Consider the following 16,185-nt stretch of genomic DNA (forward strand, 5'->3'; position numbering starts at 1 on the left):
GCTGGTGGGATTGTGAAGCCCACAAATCTGTCACCCAACCCCTCCTTCCACTTCCAGGTGTAATCTCCTGTTATTTATGGTGATGTGCAGAGAAGAGAGATCCTTCTGCTCCAAGGACTGGGGAGTGTCTGGGTTGTTCAGCACTCCCCACTGCTGTGGCTTTGACTCTTCTTTCAGAGCCTCTAGAAGTGACATCTGATGTTTCGTGCCACTCTCAAACACTGCCATGCTTTAGAAATTATTTCTATAATAATTAGGAAATTATTAGGAAATATTTCTATAATAATTAGGAAATTATTAGAAAATATTTCTATAATAATTAGAAAATTATTAAAAATTATTTCTATCATAATTAGAAATAATTAGAATTAGACATGATTTTTACATTTGTTCAAACCTACATAATTGGCCATATTTTAAGGGCATAAACTCCTGTTTTTACTTGCTTTGATTGCTGAGCTTCTTTCATGTGGGAAAGCTTTAAAACTAAGCCCTTGCCAGGCCCTGTGTGTGTGCAAGTTTGAACTTTTCCTGTTTTCTCCAGAGCTGTTTCCTCCTCTCTGTCATACACGTGTGGGAACAGGCTCAGGAATGGCTCAGGAAGTTCAGCAATTTGGGCTCCTGCAAAACCTTTGATGACCTAAGCTGCAGTTTATAGGAACATTAGTTGTTCATTTAAAATCCCTGTGTGCCTGTGGCTCCCCTGTAATTGGGGTGGAAGGAGAGGAAGTGCAGAGCAAGACTGTTCTTGCTGTTGGGGGAGAGATTTTTCAGGAAGATGCACAAAGGTCCTGCCTTGGAGGAGAAGCCCGGTGTGCCTGCTCAGTGTGCAGCTTTCCTGCAGCTCCTCTTTTCCAGAGGAGCTTCCAGAGGGAAGGCAAAGATGAGAAAATACAGGATCTTGATTTGGTTTTTTTTTTTATTTTAACTTAACAAGCAGGATGTGGACAATATAAGCTTTTGATAGTCTGCCATTCTTTAAGTCCTGGTGTCACCTTGTGAGGTGGAAACATTTATTACACAGAGGAAGTATTTATTCCCTTGTTCTACATTTATTTACACTATTATTGCATTTATTTACACTATTATTTCCATATACATTTATAAGCTTTCAATAATCTGCCATTCTTTATGTCCTGGTGTCACCTTACAGAGGAAAACGTTTATTCCCCTGTTCTACATTTATTTACACTATTATTGCATTTATTTGCACTACTATTTACATATACATTTATAAGCTCTCAGCAATCTGCAAGACCTTATGTCCTGATGTCACCTTATGGAGGAAACATTTATTCCTCTCTTCTACATTTATTTACACTATTATATACATATGCATTTATAAACTTTCAATAATCTGCAAGACTTTATGTCCTGGTGTACCTTGAAGAGGAAACATTTATTCACTTGTTCCACAGCTGTGTTGTAGCTCAGATTTTTGTGTCACTTCACACAAGCTCTTGGGTTTTCCTTCTGATTCTCAGTGTACTCCCACAAAAAGCATCCACAGCCCCTTGCAAAGCTCTTGTCAGATGCTCTCTCAGTGTTGGTGGCTGCAGATATTTTGGCAGGAGGTTCTTCTCCCTTGGTTTAGACCTGCAGAGGACATCTGGAGGTCTGTGGTGAGTCAGAAGCTGCCAGGAGACCCCAGAGAGCAATTCAGTGTGTGCTGTGGGGAATTAAATCTCCGAGGGTTGCCCCTCCAAGTGGGTCTGGTTTGGGATTTCTCTTGGTTTTGCCTTTCAGCACCCAACTTCATCTTCCCTTCATTCCTTCCTGCACCTTCCTGGGGGCTCCCTTTGGATTTCTCTTTGTGTGTGGCTCTCTCTAGGCTTCTCTTGTACCAAGTTTTCATGGGATTTAAGTCAGTAATAAATGTATTTCCCTTTGCTTAAGCTGCAGAGTGCAGATGGAGCAGAACATCAGGAGTTTAATTTTTTTTGGTCTACAAGACAGCATGGGGAATGTCCAGGGGCCCTGTTCAGACTAGAAAGAAGTAAAATGTAGTAAGGAATGAGCCTTTGTCTTGAGTGTGAAGGTTTAGACACCTTAACCCCAAGCAGGATTGAGCACCAGCAACTGGGAACAGCTTTTTTGGAGGTGCTTCTGGAGCAACTATCGGCAAATATGTGGAATCTGCAGTCACTGTAATTTGAATATGATGATCAGACTTCTAAGATGTCTGCCCCTGCATCAAAAGGAAATGATTGCTCCTTTTAGTCGTAAATAAATTCACATTTTAGTTGAGGACACTTGTGGAAGTGGAGAGCAGAAACAGCAATTTATTATTAGATCTGTCACTTTAAAATATATTCCCACTTTGATTCTGCTTTGAAGCATTCTCCTTTGAAGCAGCATTAAAGTATTTAAATATGTACGAGTCCTAGCAGGGGGAGATTACAAGTTGTGACACTGTGTAACCTTGGGGGTTTTTGTATTTTTGCTTTTTTTTTTTTTTTTCCCTGGGGGAATTACCGTAAGTGTTTTTTTATTGCTTGGAATAAAAATGGCCATCCATTTAAAGCTGCATAAAGATTTTTTTCCCACTGGTGTAAAAAAATACGAAGGTGTTTGTGTATGAAGTGAAAACAAGTTTGGATAATTAATTACACCCCAGTTTGTCAGGAAGCTTCTGTCTAGCAATTTTTAGGGTATTTCTTCTTGTAGGGTATTTATATACATAAAGCTTACGTATATATATTCTTTATTTATATATATCCTTTATTTATACATATATTTTACATATATATACACATATTTATATATCTTTATATTGTTTTATATATTATATATTTTTATATTTATAATGTATTATCTTTATTTTATATATATTTTATATATTTTAGATATATAATATATTTTCTATAATATAGTTTGTATATTATATTTTATATTATTTATTTATATGTATTTTATATGTAATGTATTTCTATATTTTATATGTATATATTTTATGGTGTATATATATATTTTTATATCTATATATATCTATATCTGTATATATAAATATATCTTTATTTCCATGTTTGCTCCTAATTGCACAGCATGCAGCCTGCATTGTGGAGTTGCTTTTCATGCTGATTGTACTCCACATAAACTATTGTCAGGAAAACCTCTGCAGTCAAGGCAGAATCACAAAATCACTGGGTGATTTATTCCTGTAGGTTAGAAAAGCACCAACCACGAGGAGATCCGATGTCTCACCAAGATAAGAGCAGGGAAAACATCCTTGCCCAATATGCCCTGTGGGGTGAAATGCTCTTGGGAATTGTGCAATGCTGAAATTGAGGGGCTGGTGCCTGTCCTGCCCTGTGTGTGCAGCAGGAGAGGCTGGGAGCCAGGACAGCTCTGAGCAGCTCCCAGCCAGCTCCTTTCTGTGGTGTGGCTGTGTGCTTGGAGATAAGTAAATGAATTCACCAACCCTGGCCTGCAGGATTTATCATTTCAGATGCCTGTGACTCCCATTTGCTGCTGTGCTGGGAGCTGTTGATTCACAGACTTATTTCTCAGGGATCAGAACGTGCTAGCTCCATGTCTTTTAACCCTTCAGGAGGAAAATGAGACTTTTTTCTTTCAGGCACTTCCATAAAAAGTGTGTAAAACACATAATAGTCTAACAGTTTATTCCAGAAATTAAAGAGGAAAAGATTCTGCTCATGTCACAGTACCATGGAGTGTAGTAGAGAGAAAATCAAACCTGGAAGAGCCAGGAGAAGTCACTTCCCTTCATCTGAGAACTGTAGCTGTGAAGCAGCAGCATCACAGAATTCTCCTGCAGAAAGGCTGGAGAAGGGACTTTGTGACAAGGCATGAAGTGATAGAACAGGGGGGAATGGCTGTAAGCTGGCTGGGGTAGATTTAGATTGGATTTTGGGAATCAATTCCTCCCTGGCAGGGTGGGCAGGCCCTGGCACAGGGTGCCCAGAGCAGCTGTGGCTGCCCCTGGACCCCTGGCAGTGCCCAAGGCCAGGCTGGAGCAGCCTGGGACAGTGGGAGGTGTCCCTGCCGTGGCAGGAGTGGCACTGGGTAGGTTTTAAGATTCCTTCCCACCCAAACAATTCTGTGATTCTGCGATGATTTGCCTTAAATGATATCACTGAAGTCATCTGTTACCTGGTTTCATTTTACAGAGGCAAAAAAACCACAGAGGTAATTCCAGAAAACAACTCATTTTAAATGGCAGTCGAGGAAAAACATCAGCAAGGCAGAATGCTGTTAAATAAAAACCAAAGCAATCAGATGTCAACTTCAGAGGCATTTTAAAGAGAGAGAAAAAGATGCCATATATCATAAGCATTTTGGAAAAATAATTCACTTTATATGGAGGGAGAATCAGTGTTCATCTCCTCTTCTCCCTGCATTTTATAAAATCTCTTCCAAGTTTTGATATTGACTCTTTTAGAAAAGACTGCAGGAAAAAGGAACAAAAAAAAGAAAAAGCAATCTGTTACATTAAAACAGGTATTGTATTTCAGTAATGTGAATGTGAAACTATAAACAAGCAGTTTATAGTAGATGTAGAAACCATTAAAAGAGTCTAACTAAGTGTGAGCACATCTATGTAGGGACCATAAACTCCAACTGCATCCTCTGATAATCCCCACAAAATTAGATTTCCAAAGGGCATGATGTCAGTGTGTCCCAGATGAGCCCCCTCTGCTCCCATGGAGGCATGGGATCTGCTGGGGAGCAAGGAACCAGAGCAAAAATGAAGTGATTTTCTGAACTCTAACTCTGATAAAAAACAGTTGTCATGCTGTTGAGGGTGTTTTCTTTGTGGGCAGAGCCAAGTCCAAGGAGAAGTTTGCCCACCCTGGTTTGGTGTGTAACGTGGTGTTTTGTTTTGTTGTGCAGAAGTGAAGATGCAGTCAACCAGATGGCTGTCACTCCTTTCCCACTGCCTTCAGCCTCCCACTCTGCCATTGAGGTAAGGTTTGTGGGCTGCTGTTTTTAATTAGAGACTGCTAAATTGGATAGATTAATCATAATTAGCAGCTCATGATAAGTTTGAGCACCTTGTCTAATTAAACCCGGGGTCGTAAAATGTGTTGGGTAGAGACTTGGCCTAATAGACTTATTTTGCCCTGTCTCTTTTTTATTGATCTGGTTGTTCCTGACAGACCTGCATGGCATTAAGAACAGGTATCAACCAGGGCACTGCTGCACAGGAGGAAGAGGAGGCTCCAAACTAAAACCTTGCACCTCCTCCAAATTTAAACCTTGTCCTGCTCCTCTTTCAGCTGGTTGTGCTGAGGCAGTTCTGCCTGGAATAATCCTAAATACAAAAACAATCTCGGTGTGGTGATGTTGCCAGTGTTTTCTGTGTTTTTTGTTGCTACCTCAGCCCCAGTGCAGACTGATTGCTCCCCTGTGCACCAGGAATCCCTGCAGCCACCACACTCGTTATCATTTTGACATCTCAATATGGTGTAACTAAATTTTCTAGATAAACTACACGCTTAGCCTCGCTGCTGCTTTTTAATTCTATTTCTATCTGAGCTAATAAAGCAAAAGATGTTTTGTAATTCAATTGGGGATTGGTCTTGCCTCAATAAATCCATGTGCATTGAACTCCTGGTATTTCCATGAGCGTGGCTGGGATCCCTCAGCACGGGGCCACGGGAGGTGAGGCTGGATGCATCTCCTGTTTGCAGTCTTGCTGCTGTTTTCCAGATTCTCCTGCCTCTGATGGCTGCTCCTTGCAGGCCTGGTGCTGCACAGAGCAAGAACTGCTCATGTTTTGTTTGGATCTCAGTCATTTGTGGACAGGGCTTTGGCTTTTCCTTCTCTCCTCCACACCAGTAGCACGTCCCAGGTGCAGCTGGTGTTTTATAAATTACTTGACAGTTCACAGAGTTAATTTTATCTTTAATACCTGCATTTGTTTAATATTTGTGCCTTGAGGAGGAAGCACAAAGCTTTGTTTAGGCACATTCTGTCCTCTGGTCAACTGGCTGTAATTAGACTCTACCCAAGTGTGTCTGTGTTTGCCTTTAGAGGTAGATGCTTGTGGGTTGAGTTTCATGCATTAATGGCAAGTTCTGACTATTTACATTATGTTTGTTTTATAAGTAAATACAGGTTTTTACTTCTAGCTGGTATCTTTTTATTGCATAAAATCAACATAACCAAATATAGTGATGTTATACAGAAGTTTACATTGCTTTCTTTGGCAGCTCTTCCTCTCTTTAAATAAAGAAAAAATTGCCTTATATCTTGAAATGATATCTTCAAATATCTTTGAAATACCACATAAATATTTAACATTGTGTGTTACATGCACCCTACATGTAACTTGTCAGATCCCATTAAACAGCCTGGCTGGTGGAATGGGCTATCAGGGTGCCACAGTTACCATGGATTACTGTGTTAGTTTTCTTCAGCTCATCTCTTGATCTTTATCTTATCTTTTTATCTGCAGCTTATCTCTTTATCTTTGTAATATGAGAAGTGATAAACAGAAAATGCACCTTAAATCAGGGTCTTGTGTTGTGGTGTGATACTGTGGGCAAGCCACCAGAATCTGAGTGTATTAAATATTAATTTCTGTAAAATCTGGTTTTAGAAGTTTCAATCACCAGAAAGGCTCAGAATGAGGCATTTTTTTGCAACAGTGAACAGAGGTGCTTTGTCCTCTCAAGTGGTGGTCCTCTAAGTGCAATTTTGGGAATATCTTGTGGTGTTTTTTGTCAGCCAAGTGGGGACCAAGGTCTGCCTTCCCAGAGTTACATCCCTCGCTCACCCCCTGACACTGGGAGGCTTTAATTGTGGATCTTTCCACCTTGTCATGCTGCCCCTTCTCTAAAAAATACAACAGAAAAGGGTAAAACTGTCCAATTTTCTGTTTAGCTGCTATGGGGGCCCAGAGCTCTGTTTAAAAGCTGTTGTCCATCCTTTCTCCCAGGAGCACGGTGGCCCCGAACCTGCCGGAGCTGAGGAAGACCCGAGTCTGGAAGTTGTCATGAAAAGCTTGACTGATGAGGAATCCAGCAAAGCTGTGAGTGACTTGAGGCAATATTTCATGTTGATTAGAGTTTAGAATCACTGGGCCTGATTGGTTTTCTCTGCCTTTTTGTTGGAGTGTTGCAGCACTTTGGTCAAGTAATCTCCAGTACATGTAAAAGCAGAATCAAACTCAGCTTTCCATACCCATGAACTGAGCCATGAACCCATGTTTTCATGAACTGAGCACTCAGTAAAACTTGTTAAAATACCAAGATAAGAGTTTTCATCTAGCATTTTGGCCCTCTCTTGGGTTCTTTGTGAGTGAGGGGATTGTGTTTCCACTCCTGCCATCCATGTGTGACAAACTTTAGAAGAAGCCTGGTCTGTAAATCATATTCTCATTTATATTCATAGCTTCATAAATTCTAAGGCCAAGATGTCTATTATCATAATCTAGTCTTGCCTCCTGAATAGCACAGCTATAGAGTTGCTCTCAGTGATTTCTGCATTAAAGCCATAACTTGTGCTTTAATGTGGTTCTGTCAGTGTGCACTGTAATAAATACTGAACTTCTCATTGACACAGATGGAGATTTTTGTTGTTTGATAGGTCAGGATCATGCATTATCAGGAATCTGAAAGTCCTTCAGGGTGCAGCTCTGATTTCTTCTTTTTGGACACTGTGTTAAAAATTTAAAATGGAAAACACTAAACATGCCTAAGCTGGAGGTACATCAGAATTTGCTGAGAGAGTCTTTTTGCTGCCTGCTGCAGTTTCAAGGCGTGCAGGACTTGCTGTGTGTCCTCAGCTAAGGAAACCTGACATTTCTGGATATTTTGCCTCTTAGATATCTTCTTCCTGCTCCATCATGTCTCTTGCAAGGAGTGTCTTGGGGTTTGCAAGTATAAATTGAATATACATAATGCTCTGCAGCTAGTAAGTGTTTAACTAATGAGTCTGCAAATTCCAAGAGTTAGGAAGTGTTATGTGCTATTCAAGCATCAGAATTAATCAGCCATGGATTGATTTATGTCCCTAATGGATTACTAAGAGGTTGAGTTATTGCTGTTTGGTAGCCCAGTGCAGATTCCTCTGATGGGCTGGAATATGAAGGAGTCACATTTTCCCTGTATGTATTTGCAGGTGTCACTCACCTGGTTTTATTGCAGTTCTTGCTCAACTTGGCAAGAAATTTTAGAGGGATTGCAAGGTAATAGGAGAAATTATTCAAAGACTGAAGCAGATAAAAACACATAAACTATGTTATACAAAAGTGAACTTTTGATGTAGGCTGTGGTGCTGGGAAGCTCTTTGAGTGGTGTTGGAGGAGGGGTGAATTTAATGGGAAAAAGAAATTGCAGCAATCCAAGGTAGGTGTGGAGGGAAGATGCCTCTGGAACCACAGGAAACCCAGAATATATTGGCAGCAAGAAAGAAGGGAACTGCTGAAAGGTAAAAAGAAAGAAAAAGAGTTGTCCCAAACAGAGCAATGGCAGAGAGGTAAGAGAAGGCAAAGGCCTGCACTTAGAATTGGAATTCCTGTAGACCCAACTGCTCATTCCATAATGCCTTCAGTGGGGCCAGCCCTTGGTTTAGGGGAATAAATGGATGAAAAAATAATGGCAAAAGCCAGTTTGATCGTTTCAGAGTGTTCTTTCAGTCAGGATTTTAAAACTACATGAGGAAGAGGATCTGAGTTTTGGGAGTGTGCTGGTGGTTCTGGCCCCAAGGGAGAGGATTTTTTTCTTAACTGGCATTAAGACTTTGACTGCAGTGCAGCACGACAGAAATTGGTGGTTTTGGGAAGGGAGATTTGTCTTGCAGTGTTCTAGTGAAGCAAAAGAAAACAGTGCCTTGTTTTTCACAGCATGATGCTGCTACCAGAGCCTCAGTGCTACCTCACCATTGTTACTGAATTTCTCAGTCACATGTCAGGAGAAATCAGGAATGTGAAAGTCAACAAGTAAGATCAAGTTCACTGAGTAAATAAAAAGTATGTGCTTATCAGCAGAGATCTTCCACAAGTATGTACAGCTCAAAGCATGGGCAGGATGTCTCACCAAGTGACAGCTGTAATAAAAGGAAAGTTAAAAAATTCACATCGTTCTCTGCTCATCTGTTGCTGATAAATTTGTCAGTCTCTCACAACATACTCTTTGTTGTCACTTCATCACTTTAAAAGCTATAAAGTTGTATAATGGACATCATTGTAGGCTGGGATGATAAGAAGGGGGAAGGAAAACAACTTTGTTTCTGAACTGGAGCCAGTGGAAGTGTTAGGCAAAGTCTGTGTGTTTGTTAGCTGAGGTTTGAGCTGGCCTCCTGGAAGGTCCTAGATTGAAGAAATCTGATTTTCTATAAGGTGTGCTTGGAAAAGAATTGGTGGAAGGGGCTTTGAGATGCTCTTGGAAGATTTAACCTGACAAAGTGAAAATGGTATGTGAGAATGGATTCATTTGCCTTTAAAGGTTTGAACTAGGAACAATAATCTGTCTTGACCACAAAGAGAAAGCAAATCCTTGAAACACTGGCAAAGAGGAGGGGCTGTGTGAAAGTGCTTTCGAATGGAGTTGAGGGGTTGAATTTGGTTAAACCAGTGGGGCTGCAGGCTTTTGACAAATTTGCTGGGTGTATTTGGTGCTCATTTTGTTCAGGTACCTCTAGCACAGCCAAAAGATCAGGGAGATGTAGAGATGCTGCCTGGTGCTTGCTTGTGCTGCAAGATGAAGCTTCAGATTTTAGTCACACATCACAATGAAAAAGGGAAGCATGAAGTAATTTTTCATTGCTCATTAAAACAATCTCTCAGAAAATGACAGAGCAGTCTTCCATTCCTCCCCTGACACCTCTGATAATACAATGAGATCACCCCTTTATCTTTTTTTCCTGTTATCCTTTTGGATAATAGTTGCAGTTGTAGAGTTACAGCAAGCTTGGAGAAAAATTCAAGGGGGAAAAAAATGATCCTGTGGGGGTTGGGATCTTTTAACATAATGAAACTCCAGCAAACAAGGCCAGTACTTGCAAGCTGAGTTACCTACAATTCTGTTTATTTTTTTTAATGTAGAAATTGTCATCTTAATTAGAAATTCTTTCTGAGATGCAGAGTAACTTTTGAATGTTTGAAAAAGTTTTGAGGCAATCTTGGGAAGTTGGTACTTAGTTTTTCTGCAAACTAGGCCATTGATCAGGGGATTTTAATATGGGATAAGAAAAATAACTATTACTTGGATCAAAGTGGCCCAGGTTTAGTGAAGAGCTAACAAGGGAGGGCACTGTACCTGTCTGGAAGCAGTCGTAAAAGTAGGATATTAAAATATATTTTTGTGTATTGCAAAGGTAGAGAAATAAATTGGGCTATGAGTGGAGCCAGTGATTGAAGCACCATTGCTGGAGATCTTTTTAATGGGCCTGGAGGATGCATTTAGGAGAGCCAAAAAAGGAGGGGGAGGAGAGAGCAAATGACTTGGAGCCCCTTTCTGCTGTGGGCACTGAGGGGTTCCTACAGACAGCTTGGGAATTGCTGTCCCAGTCATTCCAGAGCAATCTGTGATAATGTCCTCCCCAAAAATCCCTGCTGTGCCCTGCATGCCCTCAGAGCTGAGGGGTGTGATGTTAATAACTCCTGATATTTTAATAACTCCTGGTACTCCCTGTGCTCACAGCAGCTTTGCCTCATTTAAGGCTTGGGCTTCAGCTTTGCTTGGTGGTACAAATGGATTTACATGGAGAAATCCTGGAATCCCAGACTGGTTTGGGTTGGGAGGGCCCTTAAATCCCACCCAGTGCCACCCCTGCCATGGCAGGGACACCTTCCACTGCCCCAGGCTGCTCCAAACTGGCCTTGGACACTGCCAGGAATGGGGCAGCCACAGCTTTTCTGGGAATTCCAGCCCAGCCAGGAATTCCTTCCCAATATCCCATCCATCCCTGCCCTCTGGAAGCCATTCCCTGTGTCCTGTCCCTCCAAAACATCACTGGATTTCCCTGCAATCATCATTCTGAGTTTTGGAGGGTATTTTATTGAAGCTAATGAGACATTTTCAATGCATCTTGTTTTGTTTTTTGACTTTTTAGGATGTGAAATGTAAAGCTGACACGCCAGTGGTGGCAGATGAGCAGGAGACAGAGGAGCAGCTCCCAGAAAATGTATGTGTGTTCAGGAAAATGTTGTGTCTTCATGTTAACGAGCAAAGGAGAGTTCTGAGGGCTTGATTTGGTTAAAGACTGAGTGATTCTTAGGGGGAAGGGATTAACCGGGGAGACATTAAAATAATTTTATTGGTGGAGACATAAAAAATGACTGCTTCTCTTTGAATGTGTGGGAATTGGTTGTTTTCCTCCTGTTGATTTGCAGGATTTAGTGAGGCACAGTGACCTCACCACACCATGGTGACTGGTAACTGATCTCTCTTGCTTCTGCCTTGCTTTCAGGTCCTCAGCCAGATCAAGCAGCCCAAATCTTCCACGACAGCCCCAGGGAGCTCCCAGGAGGTGCCCCTGGAGCCAGCCCCTCCTCACCTTTCTCCAGAGCCAGAAGTCACCAGCCGTGGTAGGAACCAGTGATTTTGCCACAATATTGTGTATTTTTACTACCCTAACCCAAAATGGGTGTTTTCATTTTGTTTTCCAGATAACTTCTGCTGAAGTTTTGTTCCTTTGAACATCCAGTGACCTATTCTCAGTTATTTCATAATGTGTTTGTATTTTTCTCTCCTGTCACAATTTTTGAGAGCTTGGAGGTGTCTTCACTTGTTTTTCTTGACTTTTACATAGGAAGATGATCTTATTTTTGATTGAAATAGACAATTTGGGACATGCTGTTCATTCCATGGTGCTGGAATATGGCTTTACCTTGCCTGAAAGGAATACCCCTTTCCACCATGATCTGAATTGCAGAGGTGAAAACTGAATTAGGTGTCCCCCCAGGCTTTTACTGCCAGCATTTATTCCCAGAACTCAAGTCACTCTGGTTTAGAGACTTCAGAAGTGACTCAGAGTGGCCCTCTAGTTCAATTTTATGAAGGTGAAGAGCAAGAAAAAAAGCTAAATTAGCTGTTGTCACACCATTCCTTTGGTGGTTCTCATTTTCTTATTGTCTTGTGTGACTGAATTCTTGCCCTTGTGATGTTCCCAGGTGTCTTCCCACCTCCACTGCCTGTGGATCCAGCCACTTGTCCCATAGTTCCAGGGCAGGAGATGACCATAGAGATCTCCAAGGGTCGCTCAGGCCTCGGGCTCAGCATTGTTGGGGGCAAAGACACTCCCCTGGTGAGTTTCTGTTGAAATAATGTTTGCTGCAGGCAGAGACAGAGAAAACATGGAAAATAATAATGCCCTTCTTAGGTAATTGCTCTAATAAATTGTGAAAAACAGGGAGGACAAGCCAACTATAACCTCCAATAAAAAATTGGTGATTTTGCCTTGTGTCAGATCAGGTGATGCTCCTGTTTAAGGTGTTTGTGTTTCAGTAGTTTTTCTGCTGTTGTCAGAGGTTGCAAATGTGTTTTATTTTATTTAACCGTTGTGAATCAGGAGTTGGAATGGCTGGACTAGAAATTAATGTTGCAGTGGTAGAGCTGTCTCAGCAAGGATAACACCTCTGTCTTGAGAGCAGAAATGCTCAGTAGCTGTTTAAACAAACTGTGATTCATCTGCCTGCCAGCAAAAGCCCTTGCAGAACAGAGGTAAACCAAAGGTAATCTTTTATTGCTTTCTGTGAATTTTGGCTTAATCTGCCTCCTTGATATGCTGTTTTTTTAAAAAATTATCTTCAGATGAATTAAAATGTATCAGTTCAAGCGTGAGCTCAGCAAATTAGTGATGCTAAATCCCCATAAACCCCTCTCTGCCTCTGCTCTGGCTGTCTCCTCTCCACTTCCCATTTGAGAGACGCTTTGCTGCAGTGTAAGAGAAGCCAGATTGGGTTTTTTAAAATGTCAAATTCAGTTCTTTCAGTCAACAAGTCTCTGTTGCAGAGGTGTCTTTGCTGGGTTCTCCTCAATTCCCTGACACTGAGACTCTTCAGGCAGTGGAACTGCTCTGGTACATGCAGTTTTTGCCCAAAATATCACAGTGGTGCATCATTAAGCATCAAAGTGTCAGCACGTACAGTTGCAATGTAGCAGTCTTCTTCTAGGGTAAAAAAAAAAAAAAAAAAGTAAAAAAATTGAAAGGAAATCAAAAGGAAAAAGAAAGTTTTCTTTTCCAGAGTGTGGGCTGGATCTTTTACAGCATTAAAGCTAAAATTGGAAAAATTTCAGGTTTTGACCCCATTTATCCCAGTCTCCAGTTTTGTAGAGCTGGGTTGAATTCCTTTGTTTCCCATGGAGATGGAGCTGGGTTAGTTTTCACTCTTTCCAGCCATGCACAGCTTTGCCCCCAGTCCCCTTTTTTTTGTCAAGCTCCTCAGTGTTGAGTAAATTCAAATAAGTTGCTCGGTGTTAGTCATCTCCCTGCTTTTTCATTTAGCTGGAATTTGGAAATAATACATGGCAGTCTGTCAGATGCAATATTCTGTGTGTCTTTAATGAGATTTTAATATAAATAAATGAAAATTGTAAATAACTGCTTTACAGAGCAGATGAGAAAAACGCAAAGGGTTTTAGTCTTTAAATTGAGTAAATGGTTTTGGTTAAGTATTATGCTTTCATTAGTTTATTCATTAAAGTGTCCTCCCAGGAGTTGATTTTAAAAGTCTGTGCATGAAGGGAGGGAGGTCCAACTCCCCACTTTTCAGATCCTCAACTTACAGGACTTACCCAAAATGAGTCCCTGTTTCTTCTCATAATTCTGAATCTGCTCATTGAAAGGCAAGAAATGGTGTTTCATAGGAAACAAGGTGCTTTTGGGAAACCACAGCCTAACCTGATCATTTGCCATGTGCACAGAGCCTCTCTGGGATTCTCCATAACTCCCTGCTCCAAATCAGCCCCTTCTTCTCAAGGCAGGAGCTCAGAGCTGTGGCCACAGCTGGTGGGATCCCAGAATCCTGGAAGAGTTTGGGTTGGACACCTTAAAGTTCCTCCACTTGCAGGGAACCTCCCATTTTTCTGTCTTCTGATCTTCTCCAAATTACTTTGATACTTTGATACCTTCTTTTTTTGGGTTGTGGTTTTTTGTTGGTTTTTTTTTTTTGCCCTGGAGTCAGAAAACCTTTTGTAAAGAGTTGAAACAAAGTTCACATGACATAATGAGGAGTAAAAGCAAATACTGCTCAGGGCTGTTGGAAAGTTTCTGTCTTTCTGAGTTTCATGGCTTAGAGAGAAATAGAGCAAAACAGCTCCGTGGAGCTGATGGATGGATGGATGATGGATGGATGGATGGATGGATGGATGGATGGATGGATGGATGGATGGATGGATGGATGGAGTCTTGCTCTCTGTCATTTGGTTTTAACTCAGTTGCACACATGGACATCTTCTGTATTTTAAAAAAGGCAAGATCAAAGGAGCTCGTCACTCCTGGAGGTCTCGTGTGGCAGAAGTTTTGTGTCCAAGATTCACTGTTTGGTGCAGTGCAGAGAAATGAGGATGACCTGTAATTGGCTTCAGCAGAAGTGCCCACAAAGCCCTGAAGGACATGAACCCCAGCTCCTGGGATCTCAGAAGGAATTTATCAGCTTGGGGGAAGCCAGGAATGCTGCTCAGAACATGGCAAGCCTGTAAGGGCCTCACCCATGTTGTACTAAAACCTTCTTGATCTAAAAATGCTGAGCTGAGGGTGCTCAACAGCAGCTCACATGGGATGGGAAAGCTCTCTCAGAATATTTTATATCTTCCTTGAGCACAAGATGTACAGGCCCAGCTTTTAGAATAATAAATCTGGCAGCCAGGGACAGGCTGCTTCAAAATGAAATATAGAGTGCAACTTTTAAGTCATAACCTCAGGAATCTCATCAGGAATCACCAAGTAGAGACTTGAAAAATACAGCCTGTGAGTAGGGAGGTTAATTTGTTCAGGAGGTTGGAGAGTGATGTCTTAACCCCTGTGAAATGTTTTTTGGTGAGGAGATGACCATCCCCTTAAACTGCAAACCCTTTCCAGTGATGTATTATAGACCAGGGCTGGGGCTCTGTGCCTGGGGAGCTGGAAGGATGTGCTTGCAGGAAAGGCATGCCCAAGGAAGGGTTGTCCTTGGGAGTTGTCTTCATGCTGTTGATCTTCAGACTGCTCTGGAGCACCTCTCTTTCATTTCCCTCTAAGTGCTGATTTTTTATAAGGTATTTTTTTTCTTCACTCACTTTCATTTCACCTTCCCACGTACCCCTGAGAGAACACAACACATGGCCTCTGCTTTAAAGCAATTAAAGTGCAGAGTGGAGCTGGCTGAAGCACAGGGCTCTCAGTTTTTGATTTTTTTCTTTTTTTTTTTTTTTTTTTGGTTGTAGTCCAATCAAACTTGTAAAAGTAACCTCAGAGTGGGAATTTAAAACAGGGGGAAAAAAAAAGAAGTGTTTTCAGAAACATCCCCAAAATGAGGTTTGAGGCTCCCCAGGACACCCATGAGGTTTTCATCCTAAATCCTCAGAGAACAGGGCATCGAGGAATTGTTTTGAATTGTTCTTATCCAGGTGGGATGAGGGCTTTGTCCAGAGAGGCTGTGGGTGTTGAGCAGGGCTTAGATCAGCCTGGCCTAGTGGAAGGTGTCCCATGGCAGGAGATGGGCTCTGAGGTGCCTCCCAACCCAAACCATCCCACCATCCTCTGAAATCCCAGCCCATTATCACCCCAGAGAGGGTGAATGCTGCCCACTTAACAACTTGCAATGATTTTCTGTAATCCAGGATAGTGAATTTTCAGGGATTTGATTCCTGGCAGCACATGGAAGAGGCGCTGCTCTAAGATAGAAACATTTTCTCTGCAGGGTGGGGGCACAGCTCTGCTGCCAGCTGAATAATTTAGTGATGGTCGAGTTGATTAGTGGTGGTTATTGACTCTGGCTTTGCTGCCTGGGTGAGTGAGACACTCAGACGTGCCAGAGGGCATTCAGCAGTTTCAAGGCTGGTTTGGGGATGTTCCTCCAGGCGAGGTTAGAGAACCTAGGAGGGAGGAGGGCTCAGAGGCTCAGCTGGGGCTGGAAATCACTTCAAGTAATTGCTGAAGAGGTATAAAAGATTATTGCAGGGTCTGTAACTTAGGGCTCTCTGGAGGTGGAGTAGGGGGTGGTCATTATCTCAGCCTTACACAGAAAGGAAGAAAAATATGCTTTATGCTGTGTGGTTTTTGTTGTAAACAACA

The 16,185-nt window shown here is 41.7% G+C and overlaps 1 protein-coding gene across 5 annotated transcripts in view; it reads left to right on the forward strand.

Moving 5' to 3' along the window:
- Nucleotides 1–16,185, forward strand: part of PATJ (PATJ crumbs cell polarity complex component) — a 137,725-nt gene that overhangs the window by 92,702 nt on the left and 28,838 nt on the right. For all 5 annotated transcript variants that reach the window (XM_064429066.1, XM_064429070.1, XM_064429068.1 and 2 more), the window contains 5 exons: nt 4,855–4,927; nt 6,905–6,997; nt 11,023–11,094; nt 11,380–11,497; nt 12,083–12,216. In XM_064429066.1, coding sequence (XP_064285136.1) covers nt 4,855–4,927; nt 6,905–6,997; nt 11,023–11,094; nt 11,380–11,497; nt 12,083–12,216 — 490 coding nt within the window. The remainder of the gene's footprint in view (nt 1–4,854; nt 4,928–6,904; nt 6,998–11,022; nt 11,095–11,379; nt 11,498–12,082; nt 12,217–16,185) is intronic.

This window comes from Passer domesticus, chromosome 7, assembly GCF_036417665.1.
Source record: "Passer domesticus isolate bPasDom1 chromosome 7, bPasDom1.hap1, whole genome shotgun sequence".
Lineage (NCBI taxonomy): Eukaryota > Metazoa > Chordata > Aves > Passeriformes > Passeridae > Passer > Passer domesticus.